Below are 21,851 nucleotides of genomic sequence, written 5' to 3'. Positions count from 1 at the left end.
TCATGCTTTAAATATGTCTGAATATAACTATTCACCCTCTGTCTCAACTGTCTATGTGCAAATATATTATATCCTAAAGCTTTTTTATTATTTTTATTTTTAATGTAGTTTCTTTCTATTCACATGTTTACGATGTACCTTTCTTCCCTTTTCCCTTTGCTTAGTTTTGATCCCTTTTGTGTATTTATCCAGGTTTTATTCATTTTATTTAACCTTTATACAACCAGGAAAAGACTCATTGAGATTAGAAATCTCTTTCACAAGACAGGCAGCAGCATAATCATGTATACATACAAACACAAGGGGGACACAAACACTCGACAAACAGGGACCAGATGAGTCGAGTGTTATCTTATTTCTAGAACTGGCAATTAGGGAACACCCACTGTTTAATTTTCACAGTTGCAGTAAAGTCTGAGATGCATGAAATTGAGCCGTAAAACATGTGCTTGTCCTGCTTTGATATTTCAAAATCTCTGCCATGAAAAGAAAGGATTCTTACAACAAAACAGAAAAACATGAACATGACAAAATCGTATTTCTACGTTCAATTCTGACATTTTACAAAATTGATAATGTGACGTTTTAGTCCAAAATGTAGCTGAATGTAAACCATTGCAGAACAGTATACTATTCTGCTGTATTAACTGCCATGACATTTAAGTCATATTCACATTACTATAGATATTATTATAGTTACTGGAAGTGTGTCTGTCTCTCTCTGTCCATCTGTCTGTCTTTTCTCTCTGTCTCTCTCCTTTTCTTCCTCCCCAACCGGTGCAGACAGGTGTCCGTCCTCCACAGAGCTGGGTCTGTCTGACGTTATTGATTGAAGTTATGATAAACATAGACCAAACAATTCCCCCGTAGAGTACGGTGGCAACGAAAACCTTCCCTATAACAGACAGGAACGTCAGACAGACCCAGCTCTGTGGAGGACGGACACCTGTCTGTTATAGGGAAGGTTTTTCGTTGCCACCGTACTCTACGGGGGAATTGTTGGGTCTATGTAAATCATAAATAAGTCATAGAGTTTGGTCTTTACCTACTCTGTAAAGTGTCCTGAGATGACTTTTGTTATGATTGAATTGAATTGAATTGAATTGAACACGTGTTAAATAGTTTGGTCTATTGTTGCAAAAAATGTACTTTTGTTTTCAATACCAAGGAATATGGAAACACCGTTTTGTAGGTTAACTCTGTGTTGTGTAAGTGAACATCCTGAAAAGTGGTGGCGCTACACCTCTGTTGATGTCATTTAACCGCAGAAGAAGAAAACACAGCTCTCTGATTGGCTGGAAATGCTGTGGGGCCGGAAGTTGCGTCACAGCACTACACACACACACCGGGCTTTTGGTGGGAATATGAGTTCCTCTCCACGCACGTTTAACTCACAATTAAAGGCGTTATTATATGTTGTGTGGTGTTTAATGTAACGCCGAAGTAAGCGGCTATGTGTCGAGTACGCGACAGTTTCAAAGGTTTGTTAAAATCATCGGGATAATCAGGAAAAGTTCCCCCTGCCTATTGTTTGCTCGCATGCTATCACGTTAGCCAACGCTGTGTGTGACGAGCAACAAAGTAGTTTGACTTTATTTACCTTCACACTGTCAAGAATCAACAACAACAACAACAACAACAACAACATGCCAGAAATCCAGCTCAAACACGTCGTGTCTTGCAGCACCGAGGACACTGTAAGTTTCTGTCTCAGTTTCTTTTAATTTAGCTTTTTCACACCATTTTTTGGTTTATTTATTTATTTTTAAATTCTGTATGAATTTATATTTTGGATACTTAGATTTATCAATACGTTTATATTGTTTTATTAAATTAAATAAATATGCAAGATATTATAATATATATTTAATAGAAAATATAAGATAAATATATTGTATCTAAGTGTAAAAAAAATGTGAGTTTTTGAAAAAAAAATAAAGAAATAAAAACATTATAATAAAGGAATAAAATACATGTTTGACAGAGTAAGCTGTTGAATAACTAACAATGTATTATGAAGAAGGGGTGGTATTATAAAAGTGTTTACGTCTTCTGTATCCTTTTTCGTGCATGTCAAAAAGGAAAAAAATACTGTTTTAATATTTTAATATTCTGTATGACCTCTTCTTTTTGCTTCTTTACGTGTTTGAAATCAATTTAAATCAATCGAGATACGTTTAATTTTCAATTCAGCTAACTACGATCCTTCTACTCGCTTCTTGTCATCATGCAAAACACAGACTCACAAGGCCGACAACCTGCTGAGCTCAGACACCTACAGAAAGTGGAAAGCAGCGAGACCCGGGGAGAAGCAGACGTCCGTCATTCTGCAGGTATGTTTCTGACCACCTGTGATCCCAATAAGTGATACCCCGCAGTGTTTGCATGACTTGTTTTCTCATTATTGATTTGATGTTTACTGATGTTGTAGATACTTTTGAATCTAAGTGCTTAATCCCTAGTTTACCTTTCCGGGTTTATCCTCCAAAGGAAAGGCACGCTTTGAATCCAATTTACCTTTAGTTGTTAAAGGATTGATCAGTTATAACTTCTCAAGTGTGAAGGCATATGTTTATTTGGCTGTCGTTTTTTATCCAAAGCGATGTAAATGTGCTATAAGTGCATTCAACCGTTTGTACAACTACAAAACTTGCATGAATCATACAAGTACGTCAATTACATCAAAAATGCTGATCTTCTTCAGTGCTACATTTAGAGACAATAAAAGATAAATAGTTTTTTATATTTTGTGGGCTGAGGGACAGTCAGAACAGATACATTTTCAGCCTACAACATGTCTTTCGCTTCTCCTTTGTTGTTATATTTATGCCTTTTTGGGATTCCCCTTGTCGGCCTTGTGTTGCAGCCCGTCTCCATCTCATTCATAATGCTACTGCAAAGCTTCAAACTGAGTCTTGGAGATGAGAACAAATTCTGCTGATCTTTGTCTGTCTTCACTTTCTGCCTGAAGCTTTAAGAATACATTATGAGACTTTACTGAATATGTTAAAGGCAGTTAAGGTGCACTTTCAGATTTTGATTCGGAGATTGTATATTACAAGGTATTGTATCAGTAAGAGACATTTTATGTCCACATATGTGTTTATGTATTTTCTTGACATTAATGTGTAAAAGAAATGGGGGGATTGTTCTGTCACTTCTTTCATCCATTCTTTGCAGTCTCTTGACTTTGTTTCTTTGGAAAGCTGGGGCACAGAACTATGATACGTTTACAGGCACTGACCAAATTGCCTCTATAGTATTGCTTGCGTGCGTGCGTGCGTGCGTGCGTGCGTGCGTGCGTGCGTGCACGCGTGCGTGCATGCGTGCGTGCGTGCGTGCGTGTGTGGTAAAAGGCTTGACAGTGCATTGCATTGCAAAGGAGATGGAGTTGAAAAATGACATGAATCATTTGAACAGTAATGTGTGATGTAATTTATTTGTGCTAAAATGGATTTTTTAAAATGAGTATGAAAAAATATATATATATGTCAAGGTATTAGCATCAAACGTTTTGCACTGTTAACTTGTGCTGTTTCACGATTCTCTCAGTTCGAGAAGGAAGAGCAGGTGCACAGCATCGATATTGGAAATGAAGGGTCGGCTTTCATCGAGGTGCTGGTTGGGAATTCTTCAGCAGTCAGAGACCAGGACTATGAGGTATTCTAGTACCTATATCTAAACCTACCTGTATCTATACCAAGTACAAAGTATATCACATCCTAATTATTGTAATTACTCCATTCTTCCTTATTCTTTGATGTCAATCCTTCTGACTTCTAGGTTCTTTTGGTTATGTCGTCCTTCATGTCCCCCACGGAGAGCCGTAACGGCACCAACGTGAACCGAGTGCGTTTCTTTGGGCCCAGCCAGCTGCAGAAGAGCACAGCGCAGGAGAAGTGGGACAGGGTGAAAATTGTGTGTAGCCAGCCATACAGCAAGGTAAGGGCAAACTGATGCCTTATCTAACACTTTATCGACAGATTCTATCGTGGAATATTTTGACAGCTCTTTTACCAACATACAGCAGTACGACAGAATAAACACACAATACAAAATAATGTTTTACACATACGGCACAATAAAGATGAACTTATATCAAAGCTGCATGGCTACACCTGTAGGTGATGCGTTTAGTAGTTCAGTTAACTACTAGGGCTGCAACTCACAGTTATTTCTGTTCTTTATTAATCTGTTAAATTAGTTGTTTGGTATAAAATGTAAGAAAGCGTTTGGTGTCTGTCAGGTTTAAACAACCTAGAACATCCAAAACATAACAAAGGAGAGAAAGACAAGAGTTGTATGTATTACTTGAAGGGGAACGGACAGAGATGAGTTCAGTTACAATCTCCTACCGCTCTGAAGCACCCTCTGCCGAGTCCTTTCTTTTTATTTCCTTAAGGTGGCCCTTAGTTACAATATGAGTTATAGCTCTAAGGGTGAGGGAGCACACAACTGCAACTCTTCACGTGTGCAAAACTTATTATCTTCAAGGGCACATGTTGCTCGTCCTTGAAACAGCATGTTCTGTCTTTAAACGGATGAGCAGTTTCTGTTTTTGCACAGATAGCTCTTTGATGACTAATCAGCAGTCACGGTATCTGATTTCTTCTTGCTGCAAAACAACTCTGCACAAATTAGCTGTACACACACACACACACACACACACCAAGTAAGGTTAGTTTATATGTAAAGGCAATTTGAGTAAATATGAGATTACTTTTACGTAAAATTATTCTAACAGTTTCCCAAAGCCCAAGATGACGTGCTCATGATATTCTGTTTACTGTCATAGAGGAGTAAAGGAGATTATTCACATTTAAGAAGCTGCAATCAGAGAATTTCAAATGTTTTTTTCTCAAAGAAATACTGAAATCGATGAATCTATTTTCAAAATAGTTGGTGATTCATTTAAAAGTTGACAGCTAATCGATTAATCTTTGCCGCTCTCTTAACCATTGAATCAAAGCGTATTTCTGTGAAATGAAAGTGTGCACTAATGAGCACATCTCTACTTGTGACATAAAATCTAAGATGAATTTCTGTTTGTACTTTGAAGAACATAGCGTACGGATTGACCTTCGTTAAGTTCCATTCACCGCCTGACAAGAACGATCCTCCTCCAACGACCTCCCCGGTATGTGGCAACAAGTTCTGAGAAACCCAGAGTTCCTATACAGATGTAAACAAATGAGTTATCCATTCATGTTGGTGTTTTTGCTTTAAATTCAGCATTATAAGATGATGGCTTTGTGAGCATGTAACTGTGAAATTAAACATGCGGTCGCCCTACTTTACTTTGACAAACATTTGTAGTATTTATATTTTGCTGCAGCATCTCAATGCTGAATCATTTGTCATGTTGAAACCCTTTTGCAATATTTAAGGTGGAGTCAGCGATTCTGGCGAAAGATTGTTGGTATTTGAACTGCACACCCAAACAAATACGCCCCTCCCGTCAGTGCTCATCAGCCACGTTTACCTTCTATTACATCCATGACTTCTCCTCTGTCCTGTGCACAAGCATGAATTTATAGGGGTTATGAATCATTCACTCCACCTTAAAGAGAATGAACTCTGGTCAGTCTCTCCGTCTTCTCTTTTGGCACCAAACTTCAGTTTTTTTCTTCTCTCCTGTCAGAAAGTGACAAAGCTGGGACAGTTCAAGGTGAAGGATGAGTCTCCCAGCCTTCAGCCTGGAAGTCTCTTCTTCAGTCGGGATAATTCAACAAAGTCCAGCCCTTCACTCAAAGGTAAATCCATTTATTGTAATTCACCAGCGTGTGAAGCCCAACTAAAGTGCCAATTATGTTGAATTAGGGCTGAAAATATGGAAAACATGTTCTATCCCACATAAATAAATTAATAGACCATTTGAAATAAACACAAGGTTAAAGCCATCTTGGCATCTTCACATTTTGTGAGCGTACGCTGACTATGGAAGTTAGTTTGTGCTTTTTCTTATCAATTTAGATAATGGGAATGTGCATCACTATCTCCATTTATGATTTAATTAGGTTACGATTCCATGAACAGACGATAAATGATCATATTGAATTATTGCCCTACGTAGGCGTTGTTCCCTCACCCGCCCTCTGCACTTTTCTCTCCCCAGTGTCTCCTCAGAGTGAGAGGTTGAGTTACGCTGCTGCTGCTCTGCAGGCAGGCAGCAGCTCCAACTCGTCAGGGCAGGCGTCGTCCTCCAGCTCTGCCTCACCACAGGTACTAAACATCACCATCTTCTTCTCCCTTGAAGGACAGCCAGCAAACAGCAGTTCCATAAACAAGCAGTAGTTCATTTATTTATTTATTTAGACAACAGGGAAAGCTGAGAGGTACGCAGAGAAAACGAAAGCAGAGGCAATAAAAGCTTGTTGCGGGATGTGAGTTTTCCACGTCATGTTAATTTGATATGATTTAGAGCCAAATGGTGTCGGAAAAGGTTTGACCAAGTAAATGAAGTGAACAAAGCCAACTTTAATTAAAGATGTTTTGTTCGTTTGTCACAGCTTCTGACATCAGCTCTGTCTTCATCAAATTCAGAAGTCAAATAATGGTCTCACTATCAGCACAAGAATAAATTGAGAACAGGTTCACAAGAAGAAAATGCCTGACCATTGCCCAGTCTGCATGTTAGTTATAGGTGATACATGTGTTCCAGGGTTTTTCATGGGTTAAAAATGTATTCGAGTTGGCAGCAAGTGTGCAAAATTCTCAGCTGGGAGACATCAAGTCAACATTCCAAGCTAAAAGAGCTTTCTCCTCTGAAAATGTATTTATCCACACATTTTCATGTAGAACAGCAGATATTTCCCATTACACGTGCAAGCTCGTACCTCCGCCTGAGCCCACTTTAAGTAAGTAACCAGGAAGTCGGGGGAGGTTGAGTCAATATTAGCTGCACGTCTATGCCTTAGAAAGTTGACGAAAAAGATATCCCAGCAAGTTCCAGTTTTCTAGTGTGATTGTTTCGCCACCTTTTTAAAAAGGCTGTAATAATCTACAAACCTTCAGAATCATGTATTTGCATCTTATTTCAGATGGCTCGAGTAAGGTTTATTAAATGTACACATTTTTTTGTCAGCTGACCTTGCTCTAGTACTAAATGAAATTGAAGTGTGGACAGTTTGTAGGTGTGTGTTTTATTCCACCTGACATCCAGCGGTATCTCCTCCAACGAGCCCGTCTTAAAGATACAGATGCTCTTTTCTCTCATTATGAATAGGTGCCCGTTTTGAAGTGACTTACATGAATTGTTTCCTCGCAGCCACCAGCAAAAAGAAAATTCGAGTTCAGCAAAGATCAGCTGTCTTCCCCGGGCCCTCCACCCTCAAAGAAAATAAGCCCAGCTGGCTCACCTGAGGGCAAAGCAGTGACACCCAAACACAAGCCAAGCCCGGCCAGCAAGCCGAGCCCGGCCAGCAGGCCGAGCCCAGCCAGCAAGCCGAGCCCTGCCAGCACGCCGAGCCCCAGCGCCGCCAAAGGTAATACTTACATCAGCTTCTGAATCGTAGCATGCAGATCATTTCTTTACCTGGAAAACGTCATTGATATTCACAAACGTCTCTCCAGCTGCCCTGGCACAGAAGTCTGCTGACAAGAAGCGGGAGAGCCAATCCAAACCAGAACCTAAAGCCAAACAACAGAAAGCTAGTGCACAGCAGGTGCCGTTCAAGCGGATGATGGAGGGGGTCGTGTTTGTCCTCAGCGGCTTCCAAAACCCCTACAGAGGGGAGCTGAGGGAAAAGGCTCTGGACATGGGAGCCAAATACCGACCCGACTGGACACCCGACTGCACACACCTCATGTAAGTGCAGAGCAGGAGGAAGTATGTGAAAACATGCTTGTGCTGCCCTTACTTATCACTTATCACCATTTTCTACTCTTTGTTTCTTCAAGACGTATTGCAAAGCTTTGTACTGTGATATTATGCATGACGGTGTTGATACAGAGAAGTGTCTAAACATCATTTAACATTATTATGCTCGTTTGTTTCCACATTTTGTTTTCTCATGGATGAATTACACTAAATTATAAATGCTCATTATAGATGTTCGGTCTTGACACAGCGACGTGTAACTAAATATACCATCAGCTACTGTCAAAGAAAGATACAAATAATAGTAATATATGTTATAACAACAAATGAGGAGCTCTTTACCAAAACGCTATAAATCCATTTCACTAGTTTTCAGGAAAATTACATTTTTTACCCAGACCCACACATTTTGTTAATATTCAATTTATCTTGTCAAAACGGTTTATTGGCTCAGTCTGAACGTGTTGAACGGACGGACGAAACAAAAAACTCTCCCGCTTCAGAGCACCGCCATGTTGGATCGCATAGAACGCTCACTGAATTCTGATTGGTCGAGAGGACGTATCGCATTTAGGCTAAAAATAGGTTTGGCGCTGGTCGCGGTTTGGAAAGGAACTGCATCTTGAGACCGTTTTAAACAAGGAAATATAGCGATTTGGCAGAAACATTGATGAAGCAGGGAAACGGTTCTGTATACAGCAAAGTGGCTCAAACTCATTTTTTTTTAAATTTGGCTTTTATCTCATTTTGGAAAAGAGCTCTTCAAATCAAAGATCCTTGTATCAGAAGTCACATCGGTCATTAATCTGCTGCCGTGACCGCGGACAGCACTGGGCTCAAGTGCACTCGCTTCCGTCTGTGTCAGGTGAGCGAGTTGCTGTTCAAAACATGCTCTCTGTGTCTGGAGCAGTGACTGTATGGTGACGGGCTGGGGGGGTGCAAAGACACCTGCAGCACCACCACAGCTCTCTGCTAAACTCAACAGTTACTGTAAAGAAAATACTGAAAGTGAAAAACAGATAAAATATCGTCTCGCCTTGTTCTCGTAAACTCAATCACGCGTATTGTCTCGTCACACCCCTGTTGTTTAGTGTACTAAACAATCTGTTTTCACAGAAAAGCAACTTTATATTACAAGCACATAAAAGAGTTGTTGCTTCAAGGGATGAGGGTGGGGCTTTGGCGCTCGGCGGCTCTGTTTCTCTCTCTCGTTGACCTTCACTTTTCTGTCATTTTTCCTTCTCAATTAGACTTGAAAGCTCAGTTTACAACCATGAAAAGCAAGCGGGGCCCCAATCCACATAGAAAGGGTTTTAAAATAGTTTTTTGGTGCGGTAGCAGCTCAGTCCATAGGTGACTCGGCCGGTTCGAGTCCCTGTGTGGACCATGAATGGAGCGTGGACTGGTGGCTGGAGAGGTGCCAGTTCATCTCCTGGACACAGTCGAGGTGCAGTTGAGCAAGGCACCGAACCCCCAACTGCTCGGGGCACTGAGCCATTAGCAGCCCCCTCGCTCTGGCATCTCTCCATTGATGTATACTGTATAGGTCCTGTTTGTGCATGTGTTATTTCGGGCCTGTGTGTGTGTGTAACCTGTATAATAATAATAACAGAGTGAAAACATTTAATTTCCCTTGCGGGATAAATAAAAGGAATTCTTCTTCTTCTTCACGTCCGTCACTTGCATGTCTCACAGAACAGATATTCTTCTGTTATATTAAATCCACGCTGACTCGAGCGTTGTTTAGGATTTTTCGTCTCATTTACTTCAGAGTAATCTGAATAGAAAGCTGTTTAAACAACACAAATATCCCGCTGTAAGTTTTGAACTAACTGTATCTACATTGATCAAGGCTCCCAGTCTGTCTGTGAGCTTCACTGCAGACAGATTCCCCTCGCTCGCCACGATGGGTCGGGATTTCGGGGAAATGACATCAATGAATTAAACCACTGTTGATATCTTTCCTTGGAGCCGACACGAAAACTATTTTGGGTTCAGTACATTTCTGCTGTCAGTCCGACTGGTGGAGGTTAATTAGCCAGCCGCTGTCCACTGGCTGAGACGGAGAGAGACATTTCCGGGAGATTGAGTCAGTGTTGACGTTGATTACCATGGCAACGGTGGAAGTTTCTAAGCATCGGGGTCAGCGCCACAATGAACTAAGAGACAGATCAGAAATATGCCTCCATAAAGGGAAAGGGGGTCATGTGTATATACATTATTTTCTAATATATGTTGAGTCTGTATAATATTTTTGTATATCTGGAGTTTTGTAACAGAAATAATTTCCCCCCCGGGGATTATTAGAGTATTTCTGATTCCGATTCTGATATGGGCAGCAAAATACATTTTGAAATGTCTTTATTTAAGGAAATGGACAGTGTACATTAATTAACATTCTTTAAAATAAAAAAGTTAATGCACCCAAGTTAGCTCAAAGGTTTTCATCGTCACTCCCTTTGCCTGTCGTTAATGGCCATCCTAAAAAAGAACAACATAAAAATAAATGTACATTGGATAAAAAACACATGACATTATTGTCTTGACTTTTTATAGTCTAAAAACATATCTAAACATGTACAGTGTAAAACAGAAAAGTGACTGACTAAAGAGGAGTAACAGATGGATCAGTATAGGCATCAGATCAGCCAAACGCTGCAGTATACGTGGTGAAAAAAGTGCTTTGGAGGAAATCGTAAAAATACAATCCTACATTTCATTGCTGTACTTCATGAATTGTTTTATGTTGGGACAACATCTATATTTCAGTGTTTCATACAAAGTGCAAACATTTTTCATATAATGGTCTCTTTTATCGTTGCAGATGTGTTCTTTCACCAGATTTCGTTTTTCCGTAGTTGATTATTTTCATCAGAAACAGATTGAATGATTGTGTAACAGCCCTGTTAGCACTCTCAGTAATCCAGTTTGATTGCATCTTGATCTCCATTATCAGAGCAGACGATTGCCCTTGTCAGCTTCCCTTTAGTGATGTAACCTTGTGTGTGTGTGTGTGTGTGTGTTTGTTCTCCAGCTGTGCCTTCGCTAACACCCCCAAGTACAGCCAGGTGAAATCAGCAGGGGGCATCATTGTACGGAAGGAATGGGTAATGGACTGCCATAAGAGGAAACAGAACATCTCCTATAAACGGTAAGAGGGTGAAATCCAAAACAAACTATTAAAAAATAGATGATTTTATATTAATAATAGTAAATGGAAACTGTAATGGTGCTTGCATGGAAAGTCAGACCCGTAGAAAGGTCCCGTGCTCAGGCTTGGTCACAGGTAGCTGGATGGGATTCAGCGCCTTGTTAAAAGGTCGTGTGTGTTAAGAATGTGTCACATGTGTCCAAAGTATGAATCCACATCCAATTATTACTTTCTCTTAAGCCACATGTGTACCTCTGTATTGTACAATCCGCTCACAGCACTCACACTGATTGAAGCGTCCAAAAATACACCCCTCACAGCAGCGATGCCTGCGTACTACAGAGAACATTGTAACCTTGAGCAGCTGATGCCTGCTGTGATCACAAATTCAACCCAGCCTGCTCCAGTAGCTCTCTGATTATATGCCTCATTACAGGGGGAGCTGTCGCAACATCTTCTGCCATCGCACCGCATGAATCTCTTATCTACGGAATAATCTAGAGCAGAATACTCCAAATTTAGGTTCAAATTAATTGAATACTTTATTGCTTGTAATACAATAGGACATTTGCTTTATTATTTAAATTCCTTCTATACGTGTTGCTTCTGTAATGATTGTATCTGGCTTGCAGATTAATCCATTTGTGACCAGGCTCCCACACTGCTCAGTCGTCCAAGAATACTTTAAGGCTTCTGTTGCATTCAAATGTTATTTAAAATCTATTCTAAATGGCTGAATTGCTGCCGTGTGACTACTCTCACCAGGGTGGCAATAGACACTCCTTTATTCTCGTCGTTGATTAATCTACCAGTCATTTTCTAGACAAATGGTCTGGTCTATAAAACATAAAAAAAAAACACTATCACATTTCACTAGAGCCCGAGGTGACATCATTAAATGTCTCGTTTTGTCCGACCAATAGTCCATATTTAGTGTAATGTGAGAAAAAGAAAAGCAGCAAATTCACACATTTGAGAACATGGAACGATCTGATGTTTGGCATTTCTTCCTTAAAAAATGAAAATTGATTCATTGATCATCAATAGTCGCAGATTAATATTCCTTTTATCAACTAATCTATTATGCGCCAAATCGTTGCAGCTCTAAGACACATGGAGCGCCTTTCACCTGGTCACACAGAGGCAGAGACCACAGCAGGCCATAGCATTATGTGGCCATAGCTTGCTATGCAAACATCATCGTCGTCATTATTATCATCATCATCACCCAGGGTTAACCAGTTAAGTATCTTTCCAATAGTGCCCTGCCATACATAATCCAAACAAGCTGTACAATAAAGAGACCACACGCTCGAGCATCAGCTGGTCCGGGTGTGCAGGTCGGGGTGCCTGCAGGTCTGAAGCTATAATTACAATCCCCTACCTATGGCGCTCTCTCTATGACCCAACCCATCTTTGAACCCTGCCTTCGTTTCGATCTCAACTACGCACCTGTAACATTTTGTGACTCGCAGTGACAGAATGTGGTCACAGACGGACTGACATATCAACACCGGGCAAAATAATGAAAACTGCCCCTGTCTCCAGGACGACTTTTTGCCATGATGACGCATCCAAGGTGAAAATAATACAGAATCGCTGTAGCGGCTGAAAATTAATTAAATATTATTTAAATCTTTTGATTTACGGAATATGATATTACAGAGCGAAAACATTGTCAGAATAATTTAAATGTTCATTCCAGGCAGTGATATGTGTTTGAGCACGTTTGAGCTTTTCTAGCGTTATCTACGGTAAAATAATGCTCCAAAGTGATGTGAAATTGCAAAGTTGCACACAAGTCAGAAACCTTAAACTTACCCTCCGAAAACATGAAAAAGCTTAATGTGTGTGACACTGGCGAGGTATAATGATCGCTTCTTGTTAATTCCACCAGTTAAAAGTGCTCTATACTCCGAATGCTGGGAACAAAAGGGACCAGGATTACCTCCACATGGCTCTTAAGCCAATACATGAAATAACAACGACAAGAGGCGCTCGGATTACAACACACACACAGAGGGAGAGTGACTTCATTCTCTGCTCAGGACAATTGAATATTGAGAACAGTGCCTTAAACAAACAAAATCTAATATATGACGGTGGTATATGATCAGGGCGTGTTATGTGGGAATGCGGGCACTGTATATGTTCCTTCTTATTGGACCTTTACTAATCACAAGCCTGGAGCCGGGTGCACGGAACCTATGTTCATCTTCAAAGCCCGACATGAAAGCGGTCAGAGTTACATTTTGATGGGATTATTCTGGACAGCCACAGTGTGCATATGATCTGTGCAGAGAGTCTGAGACATTAATGTGGAAAGCGTTTTTAAACATATACTTCTGAAGGGTGATGGCACACAACGCCGTGGTCTTATAATCTGATTATTTAAGAATCTCAAGAAGTGCATTGAAATGAGAAGTACAGTGTCGTCATTCTCCCTCATGCTCCTCATTTCTCAGTCAGCGTCTGATTGTGTCAAAGATCCCCCCCCCCCCCCCCCCCTGTTAGAATAATCCTGTCCCACTATTGTGCCGCGCGTGGAGTGTGCAGCTTTGATGATGTATCCGTTAGTTAAAAGCTGCATCTGCTATGGGTAATTAAAAGGACCACTTGCTTTGATGATGACAAGTGCCCAAACAAATAAGCACACTCTCAAACTGTTGTGACGACGATGCACACAAACACTTTCTCACTGAGCATCTGGAGGCAAATGCACAGCTCCTGCTGCTGCTGCTGCCACGCATACGATTACGTACCGTGTAGTGTGTGCATTAAAGAGAGAGTGACATCAGCTGAACGCCCCAGAAATTGGATTCTCCATATTCTTCATCCAAGCAGTGAGCATCCAGAGACGGAGCCGAAAACACTCAAGCAGCTCTACAGCATCCCATCACAATAGAGCTGAATACTTAAACGAATGATTCATTAAAACCAAAGCTCTGTCGCAACATCCAAGAGGAAAATAGTTTGCATGTTGGAACCAAAATATCAGCACAGTCACAACTGATTAATGTGTGGTGCACAACACTAAATTACAAACAGAAGCCCACTGAATCCTCAAGTGCACAGAGCCCAACTGAAAAATGCATTAAGTGCTATAACTAGGGATTTTTCCATTATTGATTAGAGAACAGAGATTGCTTTCTTGATCAATTGTTTAGCAAGTAAATTACCAGAAAATAGTTTCCCACTAGTTCCAATAGTTTTACCCTCTAAAAATATAACATGTGTCTCCAGTTCTCTGGAAACAGAGCCGATCGAGCTTTTTGTCTGTTTTTGAGATTGGTCGGGTGTCTGTTTGTTTATTTATCAGCAGGATTCGGGGAAAACTACTGGCCCGGTTTTAATGAAACTTGGTGGGAGGGTGCAGCATGGGCTGAGGAAGAACCGATTACATTTTGAAGGCATTTGTACTGCATTCATGTGGCATGGCTTTCCAGAGGTCTGCGCTCTCTGACTGCCCGTATAGTTGCCATGGGCAACAGATTTTTTCATTTTCCAAAATTCCTGGGCACTGAGTTTGATGAAACAAATAAGGGAGGGTCAGTAACTGTCTCCCTACGGTGTGTCCTAACTGTAACATTTTGTTTCTCTGCACTTCACACTCCAGCTGATAATGTGCAGGTGACATTATAGTGGCGTGGCGTATATACGGAGAGTGTGTGGAGACAAGTCACAGCCTCACTGAACCCTCTCACACACATTTGGAATATTTGACGCTCTCTTTACTTTTGCAGAGATCATTAAAGATGGCGCCATGATCTTTCTGCTAATTCCATTTATAGTTTGACGATCTTTTTTCAGCTTCTTTTGGGTTTTTTTCAACAAACAAAGGAAAGTGAGTGTATGGAAACTCACAAGCCTGACTGTGTGAAACAAGACATGGATGTTGGGGGAGTGCTGGTGCTGTTGCCGTACTGCAAAGCCTAATTAAGGACTGGGTTGCTGTCACGTTCAGTTTAAAAACATCTATTTTGGGGGGAGTTTTCTCCTTCTCTTGCAGTAGATTAGACTTCCACTGTCATTTGAAAACACTGTGCAAGTAAAAGCTGATTGGTAGCAAGATAAATTGTACAGGCGATCTTCTCTCTCTGACCTTTAATCACTCTGACTCATGCTGTTCACCTGCTCTTTGTCTCCGTCCAGGTATTTGATGGATGGAGCAGAGTCGAGTTCAGAGAGCGAAATGGAAGAGGATGACCAGAGTGAGGAGGAAATGATCACGAAGGTAAATTGTTTTTGGGTAAAGGCTTATTGTCAACGATCTAATGAATCAGTTATTTTTAACGCTCTGTCCATGCTGTCCCTGCTGTCCCTGCAGACTCCGCAGAAGCAGGAGAGACAAGTGACCCCAAAAAAGACACCGGAGAAGAGGACTGAAGATGAGTACGCTGGCTCCACGGATTTGGATGAACCAGGTTTGAATCAGACTACTTTAATGAGACGTCCCGCTGTGAAAATACGTGACTGAACTTTACCTGATGCTTCGTCAACATCAGCAGTGCCACTTCAATGACTCCACGCTTCTCTTTATTTATTTGCTTGCAACAGAAACTGTTTGGAAAAAAACCGAAAGCCTATTATTGTGCCGCAAAGTACATAGTTCGAGCATCACAAAGACTTAAATGAGCCATTCAATTGACTTATAGCAAAAGTTAATCTTAGACAGGTATATGGACGGGCTGTAATAATGGGGGAAGAAGTGGATAGGGAGTGATGAGGAAATGATAGACTGACTGCCAAGATCAAAGAGGCACTTAGAGTTCGGATACAGTTTGGATACAGTGGGAAAAAATGTTCACAAAATTAAAATCTTCTGTCTCTTGAAAGTTAAAACAAACTTTCTCATAAGTCATGTGGGATAGGTTTTCTTCTCAGTGTGCTGATGATGAACGTATAGTTTTTAGGTTATAAATAAGAACTTGTATACAAATGATAGCCAAGGTAAATGGGCTTCTACAGACTTCTACGGTACATATATAGCGCCTTTCCTGTCTTCTGACTACTCAAGGCGTTTTTACACTACTGCCAAATTCAGCCTTAATATCCGCAGCGGACATCGACATACCATCTAATCTAATATACACACAAACCTGCGCGCAGCACAGGGAGCAATTTGGGGTTCAATGTCTTGCCCAAGGACACTTCCACATGCAAACTACTGATCTATCGAATGGAGAACAACCCGCTCTACCTCTGAGCCACAGCGGCAGCCAGCCCTGTCAGTTGTTTTTAAATCAATGACGGATCAATCTAAAGGTTGTCCGTCATTTTGACAGAACTTTGAGGGCAATCTACCGTAACTAACTAAAGTCATTTGAGCCTGTTAATAACGGTGCGTCATCGTTAACTTCACTTCACCTCACCTCACCATCTGCTCCACGCCGCGTGTGTGTGAAGAGACTACAAACAGGCTCATATTGAACACACTTGCGCAACACAACACTTTCAATCAACAAATGCAAAACATATCATTCTTCTAAGATATTAATGAACGTGCGAATTTTAGATGCAGCGCTTATAATCCTGCAACAAAGGTCACGGCAGCTTCCTTTCCTTCAATAATTGTGACGGGGTTGATAAACAAGGTGACAAAAGAAGGACAGATGCAGCGGAGGGTAAAGGATAAGGATAAGCAAGTAATACTGATAAGGTAGGCTGCATATTTCAGTGTTGTGACCTCAACTTGTCACTGCAAGAAAAAAAATCAGTATTCTGCTTCATGTGGTGTTGACCTGTGACGGCACAGTCGATGTCTGTTCATATTTTCACCTTGATTTAATGAAAATGAATCTATGTAGGGATTTTTACAGCTCTCTCTCACACGTGTGGGTGCCACGGCGCTGCGGTCTGTCTCTGTCCTTCTCTCTACGGACCAATGCGCTACTATAATGTATTAAGTTGGCAGCTTGGTCAGGAGGAAGGCTTAGAGATACTCCTCCATCCTCAATGCTGCGTGCATTGTTGTGGACACATGCAGCCACTTTCCTTGTCTGCACGACTGGTACAAGTCTGCAGCGGTCTGCAGAGCGCATGTCCGGACCTGTCTCCAATGCATCCACCTGTAAGCTTGTCAGCCGTTTGTCTGGCCGTTCTACTCCTGTAGAACGGCCAACTTAACCCGCCGGCCTTTATATAGTGGCATGTGTCACGTAGCTTTTGCTACAAGTTGCATTTTAAGGTCTTCATTCGTCATTCATTCATTCTCACAAACGGCTGCTGCACGGCGCTCACAATAGCCAGCTACAGAACAAGAAGTATGCCGGAAAAAGAGACCACTAAAATGCAATTTGCTCGTACTTAATCCAATCTCTATACTTAAGATAATGCAGCACCGATGGGATGAAAAGTACACAGTTCTGTTCTCCTAAATGGGCGCGGCCTTGTTTAAAAAATGTAGTGAACGTCATGTTGATGGATGAAAAGCTATGAGCATAATTTATCTATAATTTATTTTACTGACTTTAGGTATTTAAACAGCTAACAGCTACTTTTAGCATTACAAAGCGTATTATTTTGTGGCCTTCAGGAGCGTTAGTTGACGTTAGCTTAGCTGTGTTCCCAGATCTTATGGGAGTTTGTTGCTAAGACAGGAACCATGTGTCCATCTGAAATGTCATTTTAATCACAGAATGTTCTGGAGATATGTGGCATGTAAAAAAAAATGGTTCATGTTCACTTCGTATTGGAATCATTACACCCAGGAGTCAGGACCTGACGCTAGCCTCCTAAAGAGGCGGAGCAGTGACGAAACACGCGACACAGATACAGGATATTACTATGAGTTGCACCGTCTCGCTTCTAATCCATGGTCTGTGCTTAAGTTCTCCATGAGTTGTATTTGCTTTTTGTTTTTCAAATAATAAATCATTTTTAGACTGTTTAAATGACAGTATATATTGGCTTAAAAGTCTTGGTCAATTCTTAACATCGAGAGTTGAATTGTAAGTGGCTGTGACTCATGGGTAGGGGCTCATTCTAACTAAGGAGGCTGAGCGTAACACTGGGTTTGAAGAGGACTGAATGAATTTAGAGGGGCAATGGGACAATGTGAGAAAAGAGATTACCTTCATGAAGCACTTGGAAATGGTGAGTGTGACAGAGCCACCGTAAAAAGGACTACAGCCTACATACTGTAGATTCTGTCTGAGGGGGGGGAGTGAGAATGGAGGCAATATGCAATCGTTGTGAAGGGACTTGTGCATGATTCTCATTTCTATGTTAATGCGAGGCCAGAAGTAAAGTGTCTGGGTGCATCATTGAGTCGACACAACAAATACTGACCCATCAAACACACACACACTGATACGGCATTTTAATTAGACCTGGTTTTTGTCTCTTCCCCCTCGGCAGCAAAGGATTGTATGGTATTGGTAAAGGAAACAGAGTGGCTGATATGTGTGCGTCATAGAAATATGGATTCAGTTTGTATTTTGTGGAAAACATGATGGCAAGATTTAATTCTTTGATATTTGTCTGATGCACTTTATAGATTATGGCCAGTGATGGTAATTTTAGGGCGAAAGGCAAGAGCAACAACCTTGTGTTGTCAGAGAACTAGCGTTAAAATAAGACACATTCACTTTGGAGGTTATTTTTTACTGCATTAACAAATAGACACTTAATTTCACAGGAAGTGGTGATGATGAGTCTGCTGTGGACACGGAGGACGAGCTGCAGAGGTAAACAAAACAAATACGTCAGTGATGCTCTTTATAATATTGATATTGACACGATCTTGGGCAGTATGATGGTGCAGTGTCGCCTCGCAGCAAAAAGGGATCAGGGTTCAAACCTGGTGATCTCTAAAAAAAATTGCACAAGGCTTGTACCTGACTCAAGTCTTTCAGGAGGCTTCTTTTATGGTTGTATTTAAAGCTTTTGAAACCCATAGAGAGTGATTCCCTGGCTCAGTTCTGTGGAGTATTTTAGCGTCCTTCAGCTCACTGTTTTGGTTTTCACAACCTGTAGATAAGCTGTTTTGGCTCGGGTCGTTCCTCCTTCAATCAGCTTTGTTTCCGGCAAAAAGCTCTAAAATCTCACTGTTTGCTACTTGCCCATCACCAACAACAGGCAGACAAAGTTAGAAACTAGCTGGTGAACAAAGTGGATCCTTCAGTGGCTAAAGAGACAGATATTCAGCGGAGACTAAGGTGAACCTGTTTTTGACTTTTGTACTCCTTTTCTTTATCAAGATTATGGATGCATGTAATCCACTAACTACTAGTATTGTCTGATGTCCCTTTAAAGAGTTACTTAAAACAGAGCAAGCTTTAATTCTTTCTTCAACAGAGATTAATTAGCTCCCTGAAAGGGCGATCTACTGTCAGTCCAGTGTAGCTGTGACCAACATTATCAGACAAGACAAACAGACAAAGGCGACAAGCGGAGTGGTTTCTGCTCTTGCCAGGCAGACATGGAACCATGTAGCCTACAAGATATAGCAGGTCCTCTTCCCGTCCTGTCTTTGCACTAGGGTGGAGAATGAGAGCAGACACAAGAAAGCAGCAGCGGAAGGGAAGACGGTGAAAGAGGAGGATCCGTACGGGGGGTCGACAGATGAGAACACAGACGCTGAAGCTGAAGAGGATCACCCCATCCCTGAGCTACCAGGTGTGTCTCTTTTTGTTCTCGTCTCCATGTCCTCCTGTCTCTTTTCTCTATTCCTGTTCCTATCACAGGAACAGATGTCCTCTCTTACACTGCAAACACTGACAGAAAGTAATTGGATGGCTTTCTGCCTTTCAGGAGCGCCACACACAAACAGTCGCTGATTGTGTGTGGCGTTTTCCCCTGTTTTCCCCTGTTTTCTTTGTCGCTTTGCTCCTTTATCAAAGAGCACCTAGACCTTTGTGGAGATTGTGTACTCATCAGTTGCACTCTTTTGCTCTTTTCTCTTTTTCCCATTTCCTCCAGACTATCTGAAAGGAAAGCACTTTTTCCTCTACGGTAAATTCCCTAACAACGAGAGGCGCCTACTTTTACGATACATTGTTGCATTTAACGGGTGAGAAATACTTCTATTAAAAAAAAATACTTTAATAATTTAATACAAATTTAGTACAACTTTAATTGGTCATGAGAATTCACTGTTTGCATAAAAACACAATATTGTCCTTTTCTCCAGATTGATTGAGGACTACATGACCGAAAAGGTGCAGTTTGTGGTGACCAGTGAAGGGTGGCACGACTCCTTTGAAGACGTGAGTTGAGTCCTCGCTTCTTTCTCCCTCATGATGACGTCTAACACAACCTTAATCTAACTTCTGTGTTTGTGGATTTGAGAATGTGGGCACATGCTTTTATTTTTTCGCTCCCACTCACAAGATTTTGTGAAGGTAAATACGTCAGGAACTTGAATGCTTTATTATACAAAGTGCACAGCTAAGAAAAATCTCTATTCAGACGCACTCAGGGGTGGAAAAACATCACACTAGTTTTTTATTTGAGATCCTTGTTAGCATCAGAATTAGCAGTTCTAGTTATTTTGCAAAGGCAGTAAACCTCTTCCTATCTGTGCATTTGATAAGCAACAAGACGACTTCATGACCTCTCTGTTCCTCTCGCTTTCACTCTCACTTCCATCACAGGCGCTGATGGAGAACGGCAATTTGAACTTTGTCAAACCCGCATGGATTTACGCAATCAACGAACGGCAGAAGATACTGCCCTACCAACCCTACTCTGTTGTCCCCTGAACAATGAACTGTATGTTCTCCCAAAGGTGTGTGCAGACACATTGACACTTCATATCCTGGCCGATGGGAAAAGCCACATTTAGTTATTTTTCAGTCGTTAATGCCTTTACACGGACTTTATACTTGCTATCCATGAAATGTTTTCAGGGGCACAAATGGTTTTTTTTAAATGGTGTCAAATTAATGTCAGGATAAGGTTTAGATTCATTATTAGTTTTTTTTAGTTGAAAGTTCTAGCTCTACTAAAAAGCAAGATCTTCCTCATAGGTGAGCTGCTTGCTCACTTTGACTTCATGAACAAAGCCCGCACTCTGATTCAGGACTCGTTCAAATTCCACTGCTGCCGTTTGAATGTGCTCATCTCGGCTACCTCTGGCTCTGTCTGGAGCTGAGTTATCACCTTGTCCTGAATGCCTGCAGCACCGATAAGACTTTAACTTGAGTGAGCAGGCTGACCATTAAGAGACCAGCCATAAGTCAGGTGAAGAATGCCATTTATTACTACTCAATCCTACAAATGAAAACGAGCACTGGGGGACTGTTTGTTTTTCTCCTTTTATTTTATTAAATGCCACGAGTGGGAATGTGATGGATTTCTGTGTTTAAGTTTCTTAAATCTGAGTTTGTGGTTTGTTTTTATCATGTTTGTGGAATTAATATTATAAGGACTACGTAAAAGTGACGTCAGTGTTTATGCGTCACTCGACATTTTCCAATTTTGCTTCTTAAGACATGAGCAGATGTCGGGCTTAATGTCTGCTTGCGTGTCCAAAGCGGCTTCTTTACGTTTGTATCTTAAACATTTTTTTTTCTGATGTTCTTATACTACTTAATTAATTTGTCTAAATAAAAAAAAAATGATTTTAAATCAACAATATTGATCTAATTTTTATTCAGCAAACCGTCTCTGGACTTACCTGCCCTCATCTGTTCCTATGTCTTACTCTGTGTTTGCAGCTCGAGAGGCACTCTCTTCCTTTTCACTCCTCTCATCTCCAGCCCCTTTCTCCTCTCTCTTATTTACTTCTCGTCCTGCTTTGCGCCTCCGGAGCCACTTGTCTGCTGCTCTTGAGTCAAGGGGATTAGAAAGCTGGAATGTGGATGTGAGACAGGCAGAAGTGGGGAGGGGCGGTTACAGGGAAGGGAAGCTGCAGAAAAGATGGGAAGTTTGGATGCA

At 41.1% G+C, this 21,851-nt stretch overlaps 1 protein-coding gene across 1 annotated transcript; it reads left to right on the top strand.

The window, feature by feature from the left end:
- The first annotated feature begins 1,352 nt into the window (after nucleotides 1-1,352).
- On the top strand, nucleotides 1,353-21,447 carry xrcc1 (X-ray repair complementing defective repair in Chinese hamster cells 1). Its single transcript, XM_083918070.1, has 17 exons — nucleotides 1,353-1,697; nucleotides 2,241-2,333; nucleotides 3,553-3,660; nucleotides 3,784-3,942; nucleotides 5,060-5,137; nucleotides 5,642-5,753; nucleotides 6,116-6,222; nucleotides 7,268-7,484; nucleotides 7,573-7,807; nucleotides 10,854-10,970; nucleotides 15,123-15,204; nucleotides 15,298-15,394; nucleotides 18,610-18,658; nucleotides 19,453-19,589; nucleotides 19,893-19,983; nucleotides 20,104-20,179; nucleotides 20,567-21,447. Exons 1-17 carry the CDS (start codon nucleotides 1,647-1,649, stop codon nucleotides 20,672-20,674), a joined length of 1,917 nt encoding a protein of 638 aa, XP_083774196.1. The 5' UTR covers nucleotides 1,353-1,646; the 3' UTR covers nucleotides 20,675-21,447.
- Nucleotides 21,448-21,851: the final 404 nt, after the last annotated feature.

The sequence above is a fragment of the Echiichthys vipera genome (assembly GCF_963691815.1).
Source record: "Echiichthys vipera genome assembly, chromosome: 8".
NCBI lineage: Eukaryota > Metazoa > Chordata > Actinopteri > Perciformes > Trachinidae > Echiichthys > Echiichthys vipera.
This window is presented reverse-complemented; position numbering and strand designations above follow the sequence as displayed.